The sequence below is a fragment of the Salvelinus fontinalis genome, chromosome 24 (genome assembly GCF_029448725.1).
Source record: "Salvelinus fontinalis isolate EN_2023a chromosome 24, ASM2944872v1, whole genome shotgun sequence".
Classification (NCBI taxonomy): Eukaryota; Metazoa; Chordata; class Actinopteri; order Salmoniformes; family Salmonidae; genus Salvelinus; species Salvelinus fontinalis.
The window spans coordinates 4,500,281-4,521,763 of NC_074688.1; the positions used below are offsets into that span (position 1 = coordinate 4,500,281).

Genomic DNA, 21,483 nt, shown 5'->3' on the forward strand with positions numbered 1-21,483 from the left:
TGGATGCTGCCTGCAAATGAAATAAAGACAACTTTATTTGTGAACGTGGATTGTGTTGCTACAACACAGCAGAGCTATCCAAATAGCTTGAACGTATTTCTACGTGTTCTTCCGAAGGGTTAAATGCCGTATCTTCTGCTCCCTCGATAGTGAGAAAAAGCAGCAGTTTCACTTGATCCATGTTCTGAAGTATTAATTGCCTAACTAACGTCCACCGAGCCACTAATCCACTAATCCTACATACCCCCTTCTATTGTATTTTGACCTCCAGTCAATTAACTTACTGACAAAGCACACAAGTAATAAGGTATGAAGTAATAAAGACACTTGAATCGTCCCGTGCATTCATGCATATACCTCATTGATAAGACGTATGGAAATGAGTGTGTAGTAGTGACCAGCAGCTTTCACAGCTTCTATACTAAAGACATTATGGAGATAGGAGGGCAGCCTCTTTTTTTATCACCGTAGTAACAGTCCCCTGGCAACGGACCAGAGTGCCAATTTTCGAAAAAATACCCCCAGGTTCTCCCATCTCACTCTGTGTATTAGTAGCATCAGCAGCGCCGGGAAAGTTCCGAAGCTTCTCTCGCGTCAAGGGAAAACGCCATCGCTGACACAGTAAGTCATTGTGATGTGTTTAATTAGTATTTTACCATGACGGTTTAGATTCCAAGATAGCGCTTCAGAATACATTTGTGATTTAATTGTATTTATGTGTATTGTCCTTACAATGCTGTTTTTCATATTTGTTTTATCATAGTCAGAAGAGTGATAATAATTTCATATGTGTTGATGGAGGTAGATGGAAATTATGAGATGATTGGTCATATTTGATCCGTGATTTTACTGTGCAGTTGAAAATTATAATGCAAAACTGCTTTATAAGTGAAAAAATGGTGATGGTGCTTCAATTGTTTTCTGGATTACAGATGAATTGAGATCGTAAAATCAGCATATGTAATGATTCATCATTTTCAAGTCTCAGTTCCAATGAAGTTGTTCATTGCAGTATTTCAATAGTGGCTCCTGTGTTGCAGTCATAGCATCTCTCTGTGTTTCCCAGGGCTCTGACCCTGGCCATATAGGCTCCTCTGCAGGAGGACGGGGGCTCCAAACCTTCCTCCTGCTGGATTAGTGAGAGCGAGAGAGAGAGAGCTAGAGAGAGAACGAGAACGAGAGAGAAGCATAGAGGAATCAGCATGGGTTCCAGCTCCTCTTCCTATGCCCCAAAAACCATCTATCTGGACGTAGATGGTAAGGTTCAGAAGGTGGGTCCTACTCTAGGAGATTTATATTGTCTCTCTTGTCCCCATTCCCTTTTTTGATCGTTGTCCCTGGATAAGGTGGGTCCACCTCTTTATGAGGTTTATATTTTCTCCCCAATTATTATATATTTTTTAATTATCGAATTCTACCTGATATTATCCGGATCAGCTGAGTTAACAGATTGCGCCATCAGCTATTTTCTCTACCGTAGCTAGTCAGCATACTTAAAATGAAATAGTGAACACCAAGAATTCATCTCTTATTGCCTATCCATGAGTTCCATCCATTTTCATTAGCAAATATCCTAGTTGACCAAAATGAGATCCGCAGACAGAGTAATCATGCTCTTCTCTTCTGTGTAAGAGGAGATGTCCTCTGAGCTAGTCAGTGGGAGAGCTGGGGTCACTCTGTGGGGACTCCAAATGATCTTGTTTGATTACATCCCTTCAATCATTGAGGTCCCTGGCTGCAATGAGGGAGTCAACCAATAGACAGACAGATGCTGAAATGATGTCATTTTCCTGGTAATGGTAGGCTACAGGCAGGCTGCAGTATGATTTGACTACTGTATGAATCAGGTGACCAAACCAAAAGCTCGCCAAAGTCATATCATCTCTACAGGTGGCCAATGAGATTGACAGAATGTGGGTTCCTTATGGCTCCACGGTTTTTGTCGGTTACCCCACACCTACTCTCGTGCACCAGTCATTCTGTGCCCCTTGTTGCCTATATGCTCTATTTTATTTCTACATTCGGGGTGAATACGTTGTAAATACTCCTCAAAACATGAGTCATGTGAGAGGCCTCTGAAGTAGCTGTGTTTTCAAGTTGTGCTAAAAATAGACCAAGAGGTGGTGTGACGATGTGGTTCACAGGTGTTCGTGGCGGACCTTAAACGAACACAGACAGTGCCACCTGTTGCAAGTATGTTCCATGCCTCAATTGTTTTCTACTCCCCCCTGAGTCTGAGGAGATGGCCCTGTGTGGCTCAGTTGGTGAAAGCACGTTGCTTCCAACGTTGTAGTTTAAATTCCCGCAAGGATCACATGCAGAAAACGTATGCATTCACTGTACTGTAAGGAAAACCACTGTGTGGTGGACTGATTCATTATCAAAGGGGGAAGAAACAGAACGTGATATTTGTGCGGGTAGAAACATCACTAGCCTACCCAGTATGTTCTTGTTATCGCAGCTCCCGGGCCATTGCACTGTAAGCATGTAATGCAGATAGGCAACAATATAGGCTACTGTGTCTCATATTTGCTCTCATCATATAACATCGTGGTGTGAGGGTCGACCACCGACTCAGAAGTTTGAGCGATCTCGCTCTCTGAGGTCGTTGTGAGCAAAGTTTAATCAGGTCAACACCCGCAAGGCCGTGGGGCCCGATGGTATTCCAGGGCACGTTGTCAGAGCATGCGCATAACAGCTGGCAGGCTTATTCACTGTCATTTTCAACCTCTCCTTGTCCCAGTCTGTAATCCCCACATGTTTTAAGATGACCACCATCATTACTGTTCCCAAGAACTCTAAGGCTTCCTGCCACAATGACTACCGCCCTGTAAGCATTCACATCTGTAATCATGAAATGCTTTTAGAGGCTGGATATGGCACACATCAACACTAGACCGACTCCAATTTGCACAACGCCCCAACAGAACCATAGACGACACAATCTCAATTGCACTCCACACTGCCCTCATCCACCTAGATGCGTAAGAGGAATACCAGTGTGAGAGTGCTGTTCATTGACTACAGCTCAGAATTCAACACCATTGTCCCCTCCAAGCTCGTCACCAAGCTTAGGACCCTGGGAGTGCACACCTCCCTCTGCAACTGAATCCTGGACTTCCTGACGGGCCGTCCCCAGGTGGTGAGGGTAGGCAACATCACCTACATCACGCTGACCCTCAACACGAGGGCCCCACAGGGGTGTGTGCTTAGTCCCCTCCTGTACTCCCTGTTCAACCACAACTGCATTGCCACACACAACTCCAACACCATCATCAAGTTTGCTGACGATGCGACGGTGGTAGGCCTGATCACCGACGACGATGAGACAGCCTACAGAAAGAAGGAGGGCTATGACCTGGCAGTGTGGGGCCGGAACAACAACCACTCCCTCCACGTCAGTAAGGCCAAGGAGCTGATAGTGGACTACAGGATGCGGGGGGACGGGGGGGTACCACCCACATCGATGAGGCTGCAGTAGAGCGGGTCGAGGGTTCCTCTCTGTGCAAATCACTAAGAATCTAAAATGGTATGGGCCCTCAAATCCTCAAAAAGTCCTACAGCTGTAGCATTGAGAGCATCTTGACTAGTTGCATCACTGCTTGGTATGGCAAATGTACTGTCCTCGATCGCATGGCTCTACAGAGGGTGATGCGGACAGCCCAGTACATCATTGGGAGCGAGCTCCCTGCCATCCAGGACCTGGAGAGAAAGGAAGGCCCGGAAAATGGTTAAAGACTGCAACCACATTTTTTTAAACAACTAATTGACCGATGTCGGTTAACCTCTCCGGTATCATTGGGATGCTAGCGTCCCACCTCGACAACAGCCAGTGAAAATGCAGAGAGCCAAATCAAATTACAGAAATACTCATCATAATTATTGATGAAAGATACAAGTGTTATGCATAGGATTAAATATACACTTCTTGTTAATCCAACCGCTGTGTCAGATTTTAAAAAGGCATTACGGCGAAAGCACACCATGTGATTATGTTAGGACAGCGCCTAGCCACAAAACACCATACAGACATTTTCCAGCCAAGGAGAGGAATCACAAAGTCAGAAATAGCGATTAAATTAATCACTTACCTTTGATGATCTTCATCTGGTGGCACTCCCAGGACTCCATGTTACACAATACATGTTTGTTTTGTTCGATAATGTCCCTCTTTATGTCCAAAAACTTCAGTTTTGTTGGTGCGTTTAGTTCAGTAATCCAAAGGCACAAAGCGCGCTCTCATCACCCAGACAAAAAGTAAAAAATGTACAATAAAAGTTCGTAGAAACATGTCAAACAATGTTTAAAATCAATCCTCAGGTTGTTTTTGTCATAAATAATCAATAATGTTTCAACCAGACAAAAGCTTCGTCAATAGAAAAGGAGAAACAAGAAAGGCGCGCTCCCAATCATGTGCTGGCTTCATGTCTGGAAATGTCCACTGTCCACTCATTGAAAGTGCTGTATCTCCCTCACTTTTCAGAGAAAAAGCCTGAAACAATGCCTAAAGACTGGCCACATGTAGTTGAAGCCATAGAGATTGTGAACTGGGTCCTAAGTCTTTGTATGGTGGATAGGCTTTCAATGGAAAAACAGCCTTTCAAAATAATAGTACTTTCTGGATAGATTTTCCTTAGGTTTTCGACTGCCATATCAGTTCTGTTATACTCACAGACATTATTTTAACAGTTTTGGAAACTTTAGAGTGTTTGTTATCCAAATCTTCCAATTATATGCATATCCTAGCTTCTGGGCCTGAGTAGCAGGCAGTTTAATTTGGGCACGCTTTTCATCCAAAATTCCAAATGCTGCCCCCTACCCTAGTGAAGTTAAATAATTTGAATTCCATTTCATTAAAAAAAAAATTGGTGAGCTCAATGCTCACATTGCACATTGCGCTGAAGTTTCTCTACAGATACAGTACCAGTCAAAAGTTTGGACACACCTTCTCATTTCAGGGGTTTTCTTTATTTGTACTATTTTCTACATTGTTAAATAATAGTGTAGACATCAAAACTATGAAATAACACATATGGAATCATGTAGTAATCCAAAAAGAGTTAAACAAATCAAAATATATTCAAAGAAGCCACACTTTGCCTTGATGACAGCAATGCTGAATACTTGTTGGCTGCTTTTCCTTTACTCTGCAGTCCAACTCATCCCAAACAATCTCAATTTGGTTGAGGTCGGGTGATTGTGGAGGCCAGGTCATCTGATGCAGCACTCCATCACTCTCCTTCTTGGTCAAATAGCCCTTACACAGCCTGGAGGTCTGTTGGGTCATTGTCCTGTTGAAAAACAATTGTTAGTCCCACTAAACACAAACCAGATAGGATGGCTTACCACTGCAGAATGCTGTGGTGGCCATGCTGGTTAAGTGTGCCTTGAATTCTAAATAAATCACAGACAGTGTCACCAGCAAAGCACCCCCTCAGCATCACACCTCCTCCTCCATGCTTCACTTTGGGAACCACACATGCAGAGATCATCTGTTCACCTATTCTGAGTCTCACAAAGACACGGCGGTTGGAACCAAACATCTCCAATTTGGACTCATTAGACCAAAGGACAGATTGCCACCGGTCTAAGGTCCATTGCTCGTGTTTCTTGGCCCAAGCAAGTCTCTTCTTATAGGTGTCCTTATTGGTTTCTTTGCAGCAATTCAACAGTTGCAGTTGAACAGTTGATATTGAGATGTGTTACCTGAACTCTGTGAAACATTTATTTGGGCTGCAATTTCTGAGGCTGTAAAGTCTAATGAACTTATCCTTTGCAGCAGAGGTAACTCTGGGTCTTCCTTTCCTGTGGCGGTCCTCATGAGAGCCAGTTTCATCATAGCACTTCATGGTTTTTGCGAGTGCACTTGAAGAAAGTTTCAAAGTTCTTGAAATGTTCCGTATTGACTGACCTTCATGTGATAAAGTAATGATTGATTGTCATTTCTCTTTGTTTATTTGAGCTGTTCTTGCCACAATATGGACTTTTTCTTTTACCAAATAGGTCTATCTTCTGTACACCACCCTACCTTGTCACAACACAACTGATTGGCTCAAACGCATTAAGAAGGAAAGAAATTCCACAAATTAACTTTTTTAACAAGGCACACTTGTTAATTGAAATGCATTCCATGAAGCTGGTTGAGAGAATTCCAAGAGTGTGCAAAGCTGTCATCTAGGCAAAGGGTGGCTACTTTGAAGAATCTCAAATATAAAATATATTTTGATTTGTTTAACACTTTTTTATTTACTACATGATTCCATATGTGTTATTTCATAGTTTTGATGTCTTCACTTTTCTTCTACAATGTAGAAAATAGTAAAAGTAAAGAAAACCCCTTGAATGAGTAGGTGTGTCCAAACTTCAGATCTAATGACCAAACAGTGCTATCGCAATGTTGCATTTGGCAGCATTTCAAAAAGCAACTGCTTCTCCAATGGATATGTCCTCCAATTTCTTTGGCCCATTAAACCTTGAATGCATTCAGGGATAAAAATTGTCAATGCCCTCTTCATATTTTATCCACTTAGCACAAGTGACTCTCCCAGATTTTGTTACCTTTGAACACTGACTTGCCTATTTCTTCAAGTCTGCATGGATTTTGGATACATAGAGCTAGGCACTTAGTAAACCCAGTATACTTGTGATGACACACACCCCTGTTGTTATGGTGGCATAGAGTTTTTCAAGTAGAGACCTGAAAGTGACACATGTCCATTCAAGGCCTCGAGAGTTTGAGGGATTGTCTACTACATCTGCTTGTGCAAAAGGTCTTCGGGTTGTTGGAGGCTAGCCAACATCGCAAGCTTAGATGCACTTTATTTGACAATTCATTTCAGACAGACACACTATAAAACGAACATGTGTGCCGTCAGTATACCACTACATAACTGACATTGTTTATGAAATGTATAATCCGTTTTGGCATTTCTGTGTCTTTTGCCGTGATTTACAGAGAACGATACAAACTCTCTCGCTGGGTTGATGACGCAAGGATTTGTTGCTAGTATGCGGTTAGAGTCGTCGTATTATCCACGAGATTGGGTTGGTCCCTGACAAGGGTAGGCTACACTGTGTTTAGTTCTCACACGTCTTCAACTGCATGCCTTTGTGATTTAGTCCTCGGCATCTTAACTCTCAACATACAGGGTTCACGTGAAAGTCAGATGTGCATCTTAATGTAACTTCCCTGTTTAAATAAAGGATAAATAAACTTTTTTTTTTTTTTTATACAATTGTTTTCTTCCCCCACTCTTTCCACTTTAGACACTGCAGATTTTTTTTTTAACATAACAGACTTAGGTCTCGCAGAGAGCGGACTGTTTTAGGTGGCTTGAGATGCGTAGAGCGACACGAACGACTCTCACCACGCGTCGGCCTTCTTTTTCCAGGTGGTTTTCAGTCGTCACTGCAGCCCATGTGACATCAAGGAGCTTCTTTGTTCCTCGTCCAACATCCCCAGGTCAGTGACATTTCTCCTTCTCTCGCCTCTCCCACCACTCCCCCGCAGTCACACATCCGTCTAAAGTGTGCATTACACACAACACCTGTGTTTCAAGTTCACTACAAATGTATCGACTCACTATCCTGACAGCTGTATGAATGATAAGTCAACTACAAGTAAACACCGAACGACAAGCTTATTAGCGTGTGTTTTAGAGAATGCTAACAAGACATGTAGGTTGGAACCCGGTATAGTGCACTACTTTTGTGCCATGATCAAAAGTAGTGCCGTTTGGGAATAGGGTGCTATTTGGAACACACGCTTATTATTTATTCTTGTTGCTCCCCGTCCATAGGAATACTGCGATCATGATGGTAGATCCTGAAGGGGCCCTGGTGTCCATAGACCCTACTATGCCTACCAACTCTCCCAAGTAACACGTCACCTTTACCCCTAATCACCAAATCTCAATGATACAGTATATTTATTGATCTCGGTCATAGAAAATAATTCCTGACCGTTGTTAATACAAAGAATGCCTAGCATTTGTACGATGTGTAAAAATGATTTTCAAATGTGATGTAGACAATGATGTTGGAATCTCACTGACATGTTTTACAGCTCCTTGTACAAAGTCATTTCTTTATCCACCGGTCAGCTAGGAGGTGAAGTACCAACATGATATTTAAAATTCAGAAACACTTTTTAGACTTTTACCTTTTAGTCCTTAATTCAATCTTACTCACATAGCTCACATAAAGCGATCACAGCAAAACGTTAAAACAATGTAAAAACAACAGATCTGGCTACTAAACATTTCTTCATGTTCACAGGTAGCATTGTGATCACTAAAGGTGATTTATTTCTTGTTTGTTTGCGCCCACAGATAAAGAGGACATGTTTCAGAACGTGTTATCTCAGGTGGCGGAGCAGTTCAGCAGGTAATTGGTGCGTTTATGTTCCGCTGCAGACAGAAGTGCTACGCTTGAGTCTTTTTCCCGAAGACACACTTCCATGACACCAGAGGCTTTTCAAACAAACCCCTTTCACATATTTCATTGCAGGGCTTTCCGAATCAACGAGCTGAAAACTGAGGTGACCAACAGACTGGCAATGTTGGAGAAAAGAGTGGAGTGTACGTGCAAGTTTTTTTTTTAACTGAACTTTCGATGTGTGTTTCTCTCTTTGTGTGTGTGTGTGTGTTTCACTGTTACTGGATTCACCGTTTTATGTACTAACAGTCGTGCTGTCGTTACAGTGGAGGGACTGAAGGTGGTGGAGATTGAGAAGTGCAAAAATGACCTAAAGAAACTACGAGATGAGATGACATCCAGAGGAGGAGGGAGGTACGGTGACCTTTGACATACATGACACTCATCAAGCCATGCTCCAGATTTCTTACGATATTCTATAGTAAGACTTTTAGGATGGTTTTAAAATGATGTTGTGATTTAGAGAAATCATACAGCTAGTAGATCGATGATACAAATATGATGTGTTTGCTCGCATCTCTTCAGAGTTGGGAACTGTCCCTGCAAGTACAACTTCTCAGACGACGGGAAAAAGCTTAATCCCCGACGTGACGTCCCAAGTTATCCAAAGGTACAGAATTAGGGGATTCTAGTAATATACAGTAGGCTACACATATCTAAAGATATTCATGACTTTGACATCATTCATCCTAGAACTGATGCTGTGATTTCTCGCTCATTTCTACAGTACACCTTATCCCAGGAGACTATTGAAGCACTGAAGAAGCCAACATTCGATGTCTGGCATTGGGAACACAATGAGGTTTGTTCTCTTGATGTTTCAGATCTAATATCTATCATATTTCCAACCAGGTATATATAATCACATTTTTGGTCGTAAAATATTTTGAAGTGTTTTCTCAAACTGTGAACTTAAAGGAGTATCTACACTCAAAAACTATATTTTGGTATTTTGTTAATTAGTCCAATCCCAAAATGTTTTGCATGTCAGCAATCAAGTTAAAGATAGAGCACTTGCTGTGCATTATGATGATGCTCTGTAGTATTCCTTTGACTTTGTCTTCGATCGGTGGTTTAGATGCTGAGCTGCTTGGAGTACATGTACCATGACCTGGGACTGGTGAAGGAATTCAACATGAACCCCATCACTCTCAAACGCTGGCTGGTACAAGTAAAACTGTATAAAAGCAATTACCTCAACGTGCAAAGTGGACATGCAACTGATATGGAACAACAACTTCAAAGAAGAGAACCAAAGAGTATTGATGACTATTTGGCCAGTTTGATTGACAGCTTTCTTTCTCACAGCTGGGCATTCAGGAGAACTATCGCAGCAACCCGTTCCACAACTTCCGCCACTGCTTCTGTGTCAGTCAGATGATGTATGGCATGATTAACCTGTGTAACCTGCCGGTAAGAAGCGACTGTACTAATATAATATAATACATGCAATTTACCAGACACACATGGTCTATAACTAGGGTCCAGAGTTTTTTCCTGGTCAGGATGTCAGGAAAATCTCCTGGCACCATGTACTAGAGATTTATAGGAGACTAACATGTGCTCCTCAGGAGAAGATGACTCTGACGGACATGGGCATTCTCATGACAGCTGCAGTGTGCCACGACCTGGACCACCCCGGCTACAACAACACGTAAGTGCCCAAAGGTTCCTACTCTGCGCCTCACTTCCCCCTGCTCTACAGCATTCACTAGGTCTCCGAATAGATGTTGACGATAGACACAATACTGACGTGTTCATTCACAAAGAGATGTTCTGGAACGTCTTCATTGATGTTATTACATTGTGGAAATGGTCCAATCTATACTTCCAGGTTTGATGATGTAAAGTTAGAAGTTCCTTCCTAACCATGTAACATGACCAGGGTAAAACTCTGGGCAATAGTGATTATAGGCTTCCCTGGTCAGGTCATGTTGTCAAGGAACACTCCTGGTCATAGGCATAAATCAAACTGTCACAGAGGTGTATTTTGCTCGTCAGGTACCAGATCAACGCTCGCACAGAGCTGGCCGTGCGCTACAACGATATATCTCCCCTGGAGAACCATCACTGCGCCGTGGCCTTCCAGATCCTCTCGCTGCCCGAGTGCAACATATTCGCCAACGTCGAGTTGGAGGCCTACAAGCAGATCAGACAGGTAGGTGGTGTCCTAGGCTAATGCACAGTGATTCTTCTGCATCCCAATTTGCACTTTATTACCTACATGTGCACCCCTATTGCCAGAAGTAGTGCACTATATTGGGAATAGGGTCCCATTTGGGTTGCTACCTTTGTCTTTTTGCATTTCCGTCTCTCCAACTAACCACGAGATGTTTTGAGTTGGCCTAAGGCAGGAGGGGGTTTCATTATTTGTGATGATTCCATCTCCCTTTACAGGCCATCATTACCCTGATCTTGGCCACAGACATGGCCCGGCATGGAGAAATATTAGACTCCTTCAAACATAAAGTGGACAGCTTTGACTTCACCAACGAGGAGCATGTCACATGCGTACGTATCGCACATCACACGGCATCAACTGTCTGTGTATACTGTATATCAAGAGGTGCCAAATAGGCAAAACTTTGTTCAGGTATAGCCTCAGCACTTCAGCAAACAACAGAAAGCAGGAGGGGTGCTCAGTAACAAAGACAGGGATGGAAAAATAGGGCATACCCAAGAAAGACTTTGAATAGTGGACTGGTGATATCAGGTGATTGTAATGGAGATAAGAATGTACTGGAAGCTCACTCCACAGCTTTCTTGAAATGCCACTGATGGAGCTGTCAAATGAGATCTTTTTTTGATAGCTCCAACGGTTGGTACGTTGTCAAGGCGGGCGTTCACGTGTGTCTGCGAGCGGAGGATCACTGGTTCAAGCCCGTTATGGGGACAGCTAAACTGTTGGCGGCACACTGATGTCGGTTTCATGACGTCAGCCCTGTCCATCCTATAGAATGAAGCCAGAGGGTTCTAAGATAAAAGTGCCTGTGTTAATCTTAAGCGCTCCGAAGCCTTTTACCACAAGTAGACCTTTCCTGGAAAGTCAAACTCGCTAGCCAATGATAAAAGCTATGGTTGGTGTCGACATAACGCACGGCCAAGAGGTCTCTTTATGCCTTGTCCGTATGTGTGCAGCTGAAGATGGTTCTGATCAAATGCTGTGACATCTCCAACGAGGTCCGGCCTACCGAGGTGGCCGAACCCTGGGTGGACTGTCTGCTGGAGGAGTATTTCATGCAGGTGACCTCGATCGAGTCGAATAATAATCATGCATAATAATAAAGTCTAATAATAATGAGTCTAGTAATGTGTTGATTGGAATTATGGGGTGAAAACAGGCTCAGTTGTCACTCTTGAAGTTGCGCATGCTTTATTTATAAGGGTAAAAATCTATTGTGTTTCGGGTGCCGTCTTGGCCTTCATCAGGATGAGTCTGTTCATTTAGAATGATGTCATTAACGAGTGGAGTGACATGTGCAAACCCTCCTGTCTCGGGAATGGACAGAGTGACAGGGAGAAGACTGAAGGGCTGCCTGTGGCTCCGTTTATGGACAGAGACAAAGTGACCAAGCCCACTGCCCAGATCGGATTTATCAAGTTTGTCCTCATCCCAATGTTTGAGTCAGTCATGAAGGTAGGCGTGTGTGTTTGAACTACAAAGCAGTGTCACCATATTTAAAAAAATATATATATATATATTTAACTAGGCAAGTCAGTTAAGAACAAATTCTTATTTACAATGACAGCCTAAGAACAGTGTGTTAACTAACTTGTTCAGGAGCAGAACGACAGATTTTTACCTCGTCAGCTTTCGGTTACTGGCCCAACGCTCTAACCACTAGGCTACCTGCCGCCCCAATATTAGATTGACAGTGTGCAAGTATGCGTGTGTCGGTGTTGGTGTTTGTGCACACAAGCGTGTGTGCATGCGTGCCCGCCTGCGAGTGTTTGCGTGTGCCTCCGTTTTGTACACGTCTCTTATATTTCATGACCTCTTGACAACAATGCCAATGGATAATTCCACACGGTCCTGAATACCTACCCGCCATCCTCCCCTGTGTGTTGCAGCTCTTCCCCCAGATTGAGGAGATCATGGTGCAGCCTCTGAGAGACTCCAGAGACCACTACGAGGAGCTGAAGCAGATCGATGACGCCATGACAGAGGTAGGACATCTGTTCTCACTTAACATTACACTGTCCTTCAGGGTCGGGGTGAATTCCATTTGAAGTCCAGTCAACGCGGAAAGTAAACCCAATTCCAATTCCCACTTTTCCTAGTTGAAAAACATTGGAGAGAATTGGGAGTTTCTTATTACTCACAATCAACCGGGGTATTTGTATCGGGGGAGGGGTGGGATTTACACGTCTGCGTCCAACCACTTTCTAACATTAAGATGTGTCTTTTGTTCAATGAGGCGCAGAAGAAAAAAACTGAAAATATGTCATTAGGAGGAAAGAAGAAGTAAGCTCTGCTGCGAGCACAGTGGTACTGTGTAAGTAACGGACTCTGATTGGCCTGTAGTGTTAGTCCTGAGTGCCCCCTCTCTCTTCTGCCTCTCTCCAGTCTGCCAACAACAACACTGCTGCAAGCTAGTGAGCTAGCTATAGTAGGAGCACAAGGCTTTTTACTACGACCGCACAATATTTTCATCACTCTGAATTTGCTTTCGAAAAAAGAACTGAATTAACAAAAAAGAAACAGCTCAACTCTACTGCATTACAATTTTTTGTTTTCACAAAAACAAAAATAAAACAGACTCTTGAGTATTTGGAACCACCAGCAAGATGAGGCTCTTCCATTGAAGATGAGGTTAATAGTTGAATTATTCAGTTCAATAGTATTCCCCTCCCAATTTGCACCAATCAGTCCTGGCCCTTGGGAGGGGGGGGCACTCACCACAACACCAAAAACGAAGCTGGTCTATTACATAGACCTGCAGCCCAGTGGCAAAAGCAAAGTGGTGAAAACGTTGCGCTGTCTTAACGTCATCAATGTGGGTCGTTGCATTCTTCACAACCTCGTTGATAACGTTTTGACGACCGAATAGTGTCTTCCCCGTCTATGATTTTACAGTTTTTCTCTCCCTTTGCTGTGTGTGGTATTGCAAGTTCATAGTGTGCAGGATTTTCCACAGCGAAGAGCATTGTGATGGATATGGATACCGATGGAGCCAAGTCACAATCAAGAATGCTTTGTCCTACTCAAAGCACTGTGTGTGTGTGCGTGTGCGTGTGCGTGTGCGTGTGTGTGTGCGTGTGCCACTTAATCAGAATCCTCTCTGGAGAATCCCGTCTGATATCCTCAAGTGCTTTTTTTTTTTCATTTTAGGGCTCTGGCTCTCGTTTTATGATCCAAAAATTCAAAAAGGTCATGGGTCGTCCTGATCTGCGTCTTTGAAGATGGAGGGTGAAAAGACTTGTCTTCTACACACTGAACCAACCTCAGACTACATGGAACCTCCTGGTTGATCTCCACTGTTTTGTTATGAACATTACAGAAGGACAATCGCTCTGTTTCAATGTCCACACTAGCATACTACATAGGATGAATTCATGTATCAAGCACATTGGAATATAGCTCACCTGAACGCTAGTTGGTCATTGTAGGTATCCACGGCTGTGTATAGACAGGCAGCCCAATTCTGATCTTTTTGCCCAATTATTGGCAAAAGATCTGATCTGATTGGTCAAAATACCAATAATTGGGCAAAATATCATAATTGGTCTATGTATACACAACCTATACTAATTTCTGAGTGACAATTGGTCAATGTAGGTATATGTTTTGCCATATTTTCTGCTCTCTGTTTTTAGTCACACTTGTTGATGTTGCCTGTTACGGTATAATCAATAACATCTAAGATGTTTACTGGAACACTGTCTTCCCCTTGTTCAATTCTCCTATTCAAATGCAAAACTGTTTCTAAAACAGTTTGAATAAATTGACTCTTAATTTAACCATGTCAAGTACACAGCATATTTTAACATAATAATTATTATGAGGTTTAAACATTAGTACAACAAATTCAACTAATTATCTCCTAGTGTGTGCACTGAATGAATTTACATCAAATCATATTTTGAGGTTTGTGTAATAGCACATCCATTGTTGTTCAATATATTCCGTCTTTAATTACAATCTAAAATGTTATTCTTGTATTTTATTTATTTTTTGCATAGTACATCCTGTGCAAACTACATTACAGTTGTAAAACATGTAACATCCTTTTATACAAAATGTGTCACCTAGTAATAAACTCCACCAGTATTTTGAAAAGTTGCAGGTTATTAAGAAGAGATTCTCATCGAAGGTTCATGAGTAATACCATTGACTCTTCTCTGATTGGTGCAGGGGTGAATGAACCAATGGGAGGTCAAGCTCGGGAGTCTTTGAAAGCTTGTGTACTTTACTCGATATCTGTATTCTAATGTGTATGCACAATACGGTTGGCCCAGGAAAACCATTTTAAGAGCGTGGTAGTCCCTAGCTCCAGGCTTTGAGGGGGTATGTGTTGAAACAGGACTTCTTTGACAGTTTTGTTGTACAACTCCAAACTACCACTTAACCCACATCTCTCTATAGTATCTCTCCAGAAAAATAAGTGGGTGGTATTCAACAGGTACAGTAGATTTACTATTGCCTGTTTTATAACCTATATTTATTGCAACCTGTTTCACATTTCCAAGAGTGATAATTGTCTATCTGTAAGACGATACTTACATACAGTATGCTTACCCTTTTTATGACCTACATGATTCGGATGACATTTGGATGATCAAGTCTTTGGCTCTGAAGAATCCAAAGAGATAGGATGTCAATACTGACGTCAATGTTTTCTGCAGTTCTGCTGCTAGATAAGTGACTTTTGGAAAATTCCAGAGGGACAAACAGAGATGGAAATAACTTTCTTCTGGACGTTTTCTCTGCTAGTTGGCTTCACGTCTAAGTCCTTTTCACCTTTGAATCTTTTTGATGGGGTCTTTGGGCTGAATTTGAGTATGGTCTAGTCATTTTGTTTAGAGGGAACTATCTTTATACTCTATGTTGCATTGATATAAAGGACATCCACCACCTGAGCCACGACCTGTTCACCCCGTTATCATCAAGAAGGCGAGGTCAGTACAGGTGGATCAAAGCTGGGACCGAGAGACTAAACAACAGCTTCTATCTCAAGGCCATCAGACTTTTAAATAGCCATCACTAGCCGGCTACCACCCAGCTACTCAACTCTGCACCTCAGAGGTTACTGCCCAATATGCACACAACCGGTCAAAAGTTTTAGAACACCTACTCATTCAAGGGTTTTTCTTTATTTTTACTATTTTCTACATTGTAGAATAATAGTGAAGACATCAAAACTATGAAATAACACATATGGAATCATGTAGTAACCAAAAAAGTGTTAAACAATATTTGAGATTCGTCAAATAGCCACCCTTTGCCATGATGACAGCTTTGCACACTGAAAATTTGCAGGTTATTAAGAAGAAGAATAATAAATAATAAATAAAAGTAATTAAAGAGCAGCAGTAAAATAACAATGGCAAGACTATATACAGGGGGGTACGGGTGCCGAGTCAATGTGCGGGGGCACCGGTTAGTTGAGGTAATTGAGGTAATATGTATATGTAGGTAGTAATGGAACACTAGTTACTTTAATAATGTTTACATACTGCTTTACTCATCTCATATGTATCTACTGTAGTCTATTCTACTGTATTTTAGTCAATGCCACTCCGACATTGCTCGTCCTAATATTTATATATTTCTTAATTCCATTATTATACTTTTAGATTTGTGTATTTTTGTGAATTGTTAGATACTACTTCACTGTTGGAGCTAGGAACACAAGCATTTTGCCACACCCGCAATAACATCTGCTAAATATATGTATGTGACCAATAAAATTTCATTTTGATTTGACAAAAGTAACCACCAGGCCTTGCTATCTCACGCTCCCCCCCAACATTGTATCTTTCTGATAAATTATACTTGGCACGTAAACTGGTTGTTTCAGTTCTTTGTTTGATTCTCACTGCAGTATCATTTTGCCCTTTTCTTTCATTTCAATTACTCATAAACACCCCTTAGACATGTCCTACTCTGTTGATGATGAGGCAGCAAGAGATGACTCCCAAGACAATTCTAACCGTTTTCATCACTCGAGTTTGTTCAGTGAAAGGACAGCTCTCAGCTGACTGAGAGACACGTCTTAAGTCTTTGAATGAGAGTAATTACCCCCCAGCCCCCCCCTTCTTTCTCCCTACCTCCCTCCTTTGCTCTACTCACTTGCGTGTGAGACATCAAGACACACCGTTTTTACATTAACCAGAAGGAATGCTTTAATTAGCTGTGACATACTCTTATCACGAAGGTGATGTTGTTGCTTTGCTAAGCAGAGCTAAAGGGACATATTGATTTAGTTTAATATACTGTATGTACCCTTTAAATACCTTTTATCAGATTACCTAATAAATGTCATCAACCAGTGGCGACCAGTAATTCAGGGCCCCACATTTTTAGCAAAATAAATAAATATATATATACACCATACCTGTTTGGCATAATATTTTGGCATTAATACGAGTTGCATATCAGTTTGCAAACAATGTAAAAAATATATATCATTAAGTTAATATAGCCACATACAAACATGGTCTCTTTTTTGTTTTCTTGATTAAGGCAGCTCCAAAATGCAGCCTTAATCAGTGCTTTCGGTGGTGGTGGGGCAAGCCAGCAGAAAATAGGAGCAGTGTGCCGTGATTGGCTCAGTGTTCTGTCACTCATGGGGACACTACGTCACGGCCAAGTAGTAAGGGTGGACATCGATAATTCAACCCCTATGGCTCCTGCCATAGAATTACATTAGTAGTGCCCTTCCAAAAAGGCTCAAGGTCATTGGCCACAGATAAAATTACGTCAAATCACGTTATATGTAAGTAGCCTTGATTGGACTGATCATGTCAACGTCTTCCTTTCAAAATCTAGCTAGCATCATGAATCAATTTGACAATCTACTGGCAAATCCTTTTAAATCCTTGTCATATGAAGATAAATAATTAAGAGAAATTATAGATAAAAGGTATCGGTGCTCATCGGCCATTGGATATAAACATTACACAACAAGTTGGAAATTCAACAATGAGTGGTTTGGAAGGAATCGGTGGCAGTTGATAACTACAAGCATTGCAACTGTGAAGTTGGGAATTAACGAGCTCAGACTGTGAAAATATGTTTTGAACGGTCATCCAACTTGGAATTGTAAATCCGTCCACTTTCTCTTTCTTTGATGACAATATTTGCCCACAAAGGACCGCCGCGCCACCTTCCTGTTCAAGAGAGCACATAACACGGTGAGTCCAAAAATGTCTTATTTGTTGCTGCATAAATGATATGCCAGGGAGATATGTACTGTATACTGTAGCTAAGAAAGTGTCACGATCGACCATGGGAGAGAGAGAGGACCAAGGCGCAGCATGTAAAAAAGACATCTTCTCTTTATTTAGGAGAAAACGAACGAAGCAAAACAACAAATAGACGACCGTGAAGCTAGAACCGAACAAAACGCAAACATGCAACCTAGACACAGACACAGACCTAGACAATGACCCGACAAAAACCTGATGCCTATGACCGCCTAAAATATGGCTCCCAATCAGAGACAAATGAAAGACATCTGTCTCTAATTGAGAACCACTCAGGCAGCCATAGACATACCTAGAACATTCACTCAACCATAGACATACCTAGAAACCCTCACTCAACACAAACCCATACTCTAAACCCAACACCCCCCTTTTCCATATAACCACCCAAAACGAAACAAAAACACAAACCTTACCCATGTCACACCCTGACCTAACTAAAATAATAAAGAAAACAAAGAATAAAAAAGGCCAGGGCGTGACATAACCCCCCCCTTAAGGTGCGAACTCCGGGCGCACCAGCACACAGTCTAGGGGAGGGTCTGGGTGAGCTTCCTTCCACGGTGGCGGCTCCGGCACTGGTCCCCACCCCACCATAGTCACTACCCGCCTCCGTAGCCTCCTCCCAATGGCCATCCTCCACTTTAACCCCACTGGATTAAGGGGCAGCACCGGACTAAGGGGCAGCACCGGACTAAGGGGCAGCACCGGACTAAGGGGCAGCACCGGACTAAGGGGCAGCACCAGGATAAGGGGCAGCACCAGGATAAGGGGCAGCACCAGGATAAGGGGCAGCACCCGGATAAGGGGCAGCTCCGGACTGAGGGACGGCAGCTCCGGACTGAGGAACGGATCCTGGCTGGATGACTCATGGTTGGCTGACGGATCCGACTGCTCATGGCTGGCTGACGGATCCGGCTGATCCGGGCTGGCGGAAGGCTCCGGCTGATCCGGGCTGGCGGAAGGCTCCGGCTGATCCGGGCTGGCGGAAGGCTCCGGCTGATCCGGGCTGGCGGAAGGCTCCGGCTGATCCGGGCTGGAGGGAAGGCTCCGGCTGATCCGGGCTGGCGGAAGGCTCCGGCTGATCCGGGCTGGCGGGCGACTCCGGCTGATCCGGGCTGGCGGGCGACTCCGGCTGATCCGGGCTGGCGGGCGACTCCGGCTGCTCATGGCTGGCTGAGGGACTCCGGCTGCTCATGGCTGGCTGAGGGACTCCGGCTGGTCCTGGCTGGCTGAGGGACTCCGGCTGGTCCTGGCTGGCTGAGGGACTCCGGCTGGTCCTGGCTGGCTGAGGGACTCCGGCTGGTCCTGGCTGGCTGAGGGACTCCGGCTGGTCCTGGCTGGCTGAGGGACTCCGGCTGGTCCTGGCTGGCTGAGGGACTCCGGCTGGTCCTGGCTGGCTGAGGGACTCCGGCTGGTCCTGGCTGGCTGAGGGACTCCGGCTGGTCCTGGCTGGCTGAGGGACTCCGGCTGGTCCTGGCTGGCTGAGGGACTCCGGCTGGTCCTGGCTGGCTGAGGGACTCCGGCTGGTCCTGGCTGGCTGAGGGACTCCGGCTGGTCCTGGCTGGCTGAGGGACTCCGGCTGGTCCTGGCTGGCTGAGGGACTCCGGCTGGTCCTGGCTGGCTGAGGGACTCCGGCTGGTCCTGGCTGGCTGAGGGACTCCGGCTGGTCCTGGCTGGCTGAGGGACTCCGGCTGGTCCTGGCTGGCTGAGGGACTCCGGCTGGTCCTGGCTGGCTGAGGGACTCCGGCTGGTCCTGGCTGGCTGAGGGACTCCGGCTGGTCCTGGCTGGCTGAGGGACTCCGGCTGGTCCTGGAGTAGGGACTCCGGCAGGTCCTGGAGTAGGGACTCCGGCAGGTCCTGGAGTAGGGACTCCGGCAGGTCCGGGCTGAGGGACTCCGGCAGGTCCCGGCTGAGGGACTCCGGCAGGTCCTGGCGTAGGGACTCCGGCAGGTCCTGGCGTAGGGACTCCGGCAGGTCCGGGCGTAGGGACTCCGGCAGGTCCTGGCTGGCTGAGGGACTCCGGCAGGTCCTGGAGTAGGGACTCCGGCAGGTCCTGGAGTAGGGACTCCGGCAGGTCCTGGAGTAGGGACTCCGGCAGGTCCTGGAGTAGGGACTCCGGCAGGTCCTGGAGTAGGGACTCCGGCAGGTCCTGGAGTAGAGACTCCGGCAGGTCCTGGAGTAGGGACTCCGGCAGGTCCTGGAGTAGGGACTCCGGCAGGTCCTGGAGTAGGGACTCCGGCAGGTCCTGGAGTAGGGACTCCGGCAGGTCCGGGCTGAGGGACTCCGGCAGGTCCGGGCTGAGGGACTCCGGCAGGTCCGGGCTGAGGGACTCCGGCAGGTCCGGGCTGAGGGACTCCGGCAGGTCCTGGCGTAGGGACTCCGGCAGGTCCTGGCGTAGGGACTCCGGCAGGTCCGGGCTGGCTGAGGGACTCCGGCAGGTCCTGGAGTAGGGACTCCGGCAGGTCCTGGAGTAGGGACTCCGGCAGGTCCTGGAGTAGGGACTCCGGCAGGTCCTGGAGTAGGGACTCCGGCAGGTCCTGGAGTAGGGACTCCGGCAGGTCCTGGAGTAGGGACTCCGGCAGGTCCTGGAGTAGGGACTCCGGCAGGTCCTGGAGTAGGGACTCCGGCAGGTCCTGGAGTAGGGACTCCGGCAGGTCCGGGCTGAGGGACTCCGGCAGGTCCGGGCTGAGGGACTCCGGCAGGTCCGGGCTGAGGGACTCCGGCAGGTCCGGGCTGAGGGACTCCGGCAGGTCCTGGCGTAGGGACTCCGGCAGGTCCTGGCGTAGGGACTCCGGCAGGTCCGGGCGTAGGGACTCCGGCAGGTCCGGGCGTAGGGACTCCGGCAGGTCCTGGAGTAGGGACTCCGGCAGGTCCGGGCTGAGGGACTCCGGCAGGTCCGGGCTGAGGGACTCCGGCAGGTCCGGGCTGAGGGACTCCGGCAGGTCCGGGCTGAGGGACTCCGGCAGGTCCTGGCGTAGGGACTCCGGCAGGTCCTGGCGTAGGGACTCCGGCAGGTCCGGGCGTAGGGACTCCGGCAGGTCCGGGCGTAGGGACTCCGGCAGGTCCGGGCGTAGGGACTCCGGCAGGCCCGGGCTGAGGGACTCCGGCAGGTCCGGGCTGAGGGACTCCGGCAGGTCCGGGCTGAGGGACTCCGGCAGGTCCGGGCTGAGGGACTCCGGCAGGTCCGGGCTGAGGGACTCCGGCAGGTCCTGGCGTAGGGACTCCGGCAGGTCCGGGCTGAGGGACTCCGGCAGGTCCGGGCTGAGGGACTCCGGCAGGTCCGGGCTGAGGGACTCCGGCAGGTCCGGGCTGAGGGACTCCGGCAGGTCCGGGCTGAGGGACTCCGGCAGGTCCGGGCTGAGGGACTCCGGCAGGTCCGGGCGTAGGGACTCCGGCAGGTCCTGGCGTAGGGACTCCGGCAGGTCCTGGCGTAGGGACTCCGGCAGGTCCGGGCTGTAGGGCAGCTCATGACTGTAGGGCAGCTCATGACTGTAGGGCAGCTCATGACTGTAGGGCAGCTCATGACTGTAGGGCAGCTCATGACTGTAAGGCGCTGGGTAGACGGATGACTCAGATGGCGCTGGGTAGACGGATGACTCAGATGGCGCTGGGTAG

General features: G+C 46.0%; 1 protein-coding gene across 5 annotated transcripts; it reads left to right on the forward strand.

The window, feature by feature from the left end:
• The first annotated feature begins 406 nt into the window (after nt 1–406).
• On the forward strand, nt 407–14,716 carry LOC129821796 (high affinity cGMP-specific 3',5'-cyclic phosphodiesterase 9A-like). 5 transcript variants are annotated; one of them, XM_055879451.1, is made up of 20 exons: nt 411–621; nt 1,067–1,271; nt 7,392–7,462; nt 7,800–7,877; nt 8,066–8,109; nt 8,331–8,385; nt 8,509–8,579; nt 8,703–8,790; nt 8,962–9,046; nt 9,164–9,238; nt 9,515–9,601; nt 9,745–9,849; nt 10,008–10,090; nt 10,438–10,594; nt 10,834–10,947; nt 11,575–11,679; nt 11,945–12,073; nt 12,508–12,603; nt 12,861–12,932; nt 13,769–14,716. In XM_055879451.1, exons 2-19 carry the CDS (start codon nt 1,203–1,205, stop codon nt 12,903–12,905), a joined length of 1,557 nt encoding a protein of 518 aa, XP_055735426.1. In that variant the 5' UTR covers nt 411–621; nt 1,067–1,202; the 3' UTR covers nt 12,906–12,932; nt 13,769–14,716. The 5 variants fall into 5 exon arrangements, with proteins under 5 accessions (XP_055735428.1, XP_055735426.1, XP_055735424.1 ...); XM_055879450.1 differs by having other exon boundaries at nt 413–621; nt 12,855–12,932; XM_055879449.1 differs by lacking the exon at nt 12,861–12,932 and having other exon boundaries at nt 412–621.
• Nucleotides 14,717–21,483: the final 6,767 nt, after the last annotated feature.

Bases quoted from the DNA above. Each gene is read 5' to 3' on its own strand.
- LOC129821796 (XM_055879449.1), top strand. From the start codon at position 1,203: ATGGGTTCCAGCTCCTCTTCCTATGCCCCAAAAACCATCTATCTGGAC. The intron at 8,791-8,961 runs GTACGGTGACCT...GCATCTCTTCAG, and splicing joins ACATCCAGAGGAGGAGGGAG to AGTTGGGAACTGTCCCTGCA. The intron at 10,091-10,437 runs GTAAGTGCCCAA...TTTGCTCGTCAG, and splicing joins CACCCCGGCTACAACAACAC to GTACCAGATCAACGCTCGCA.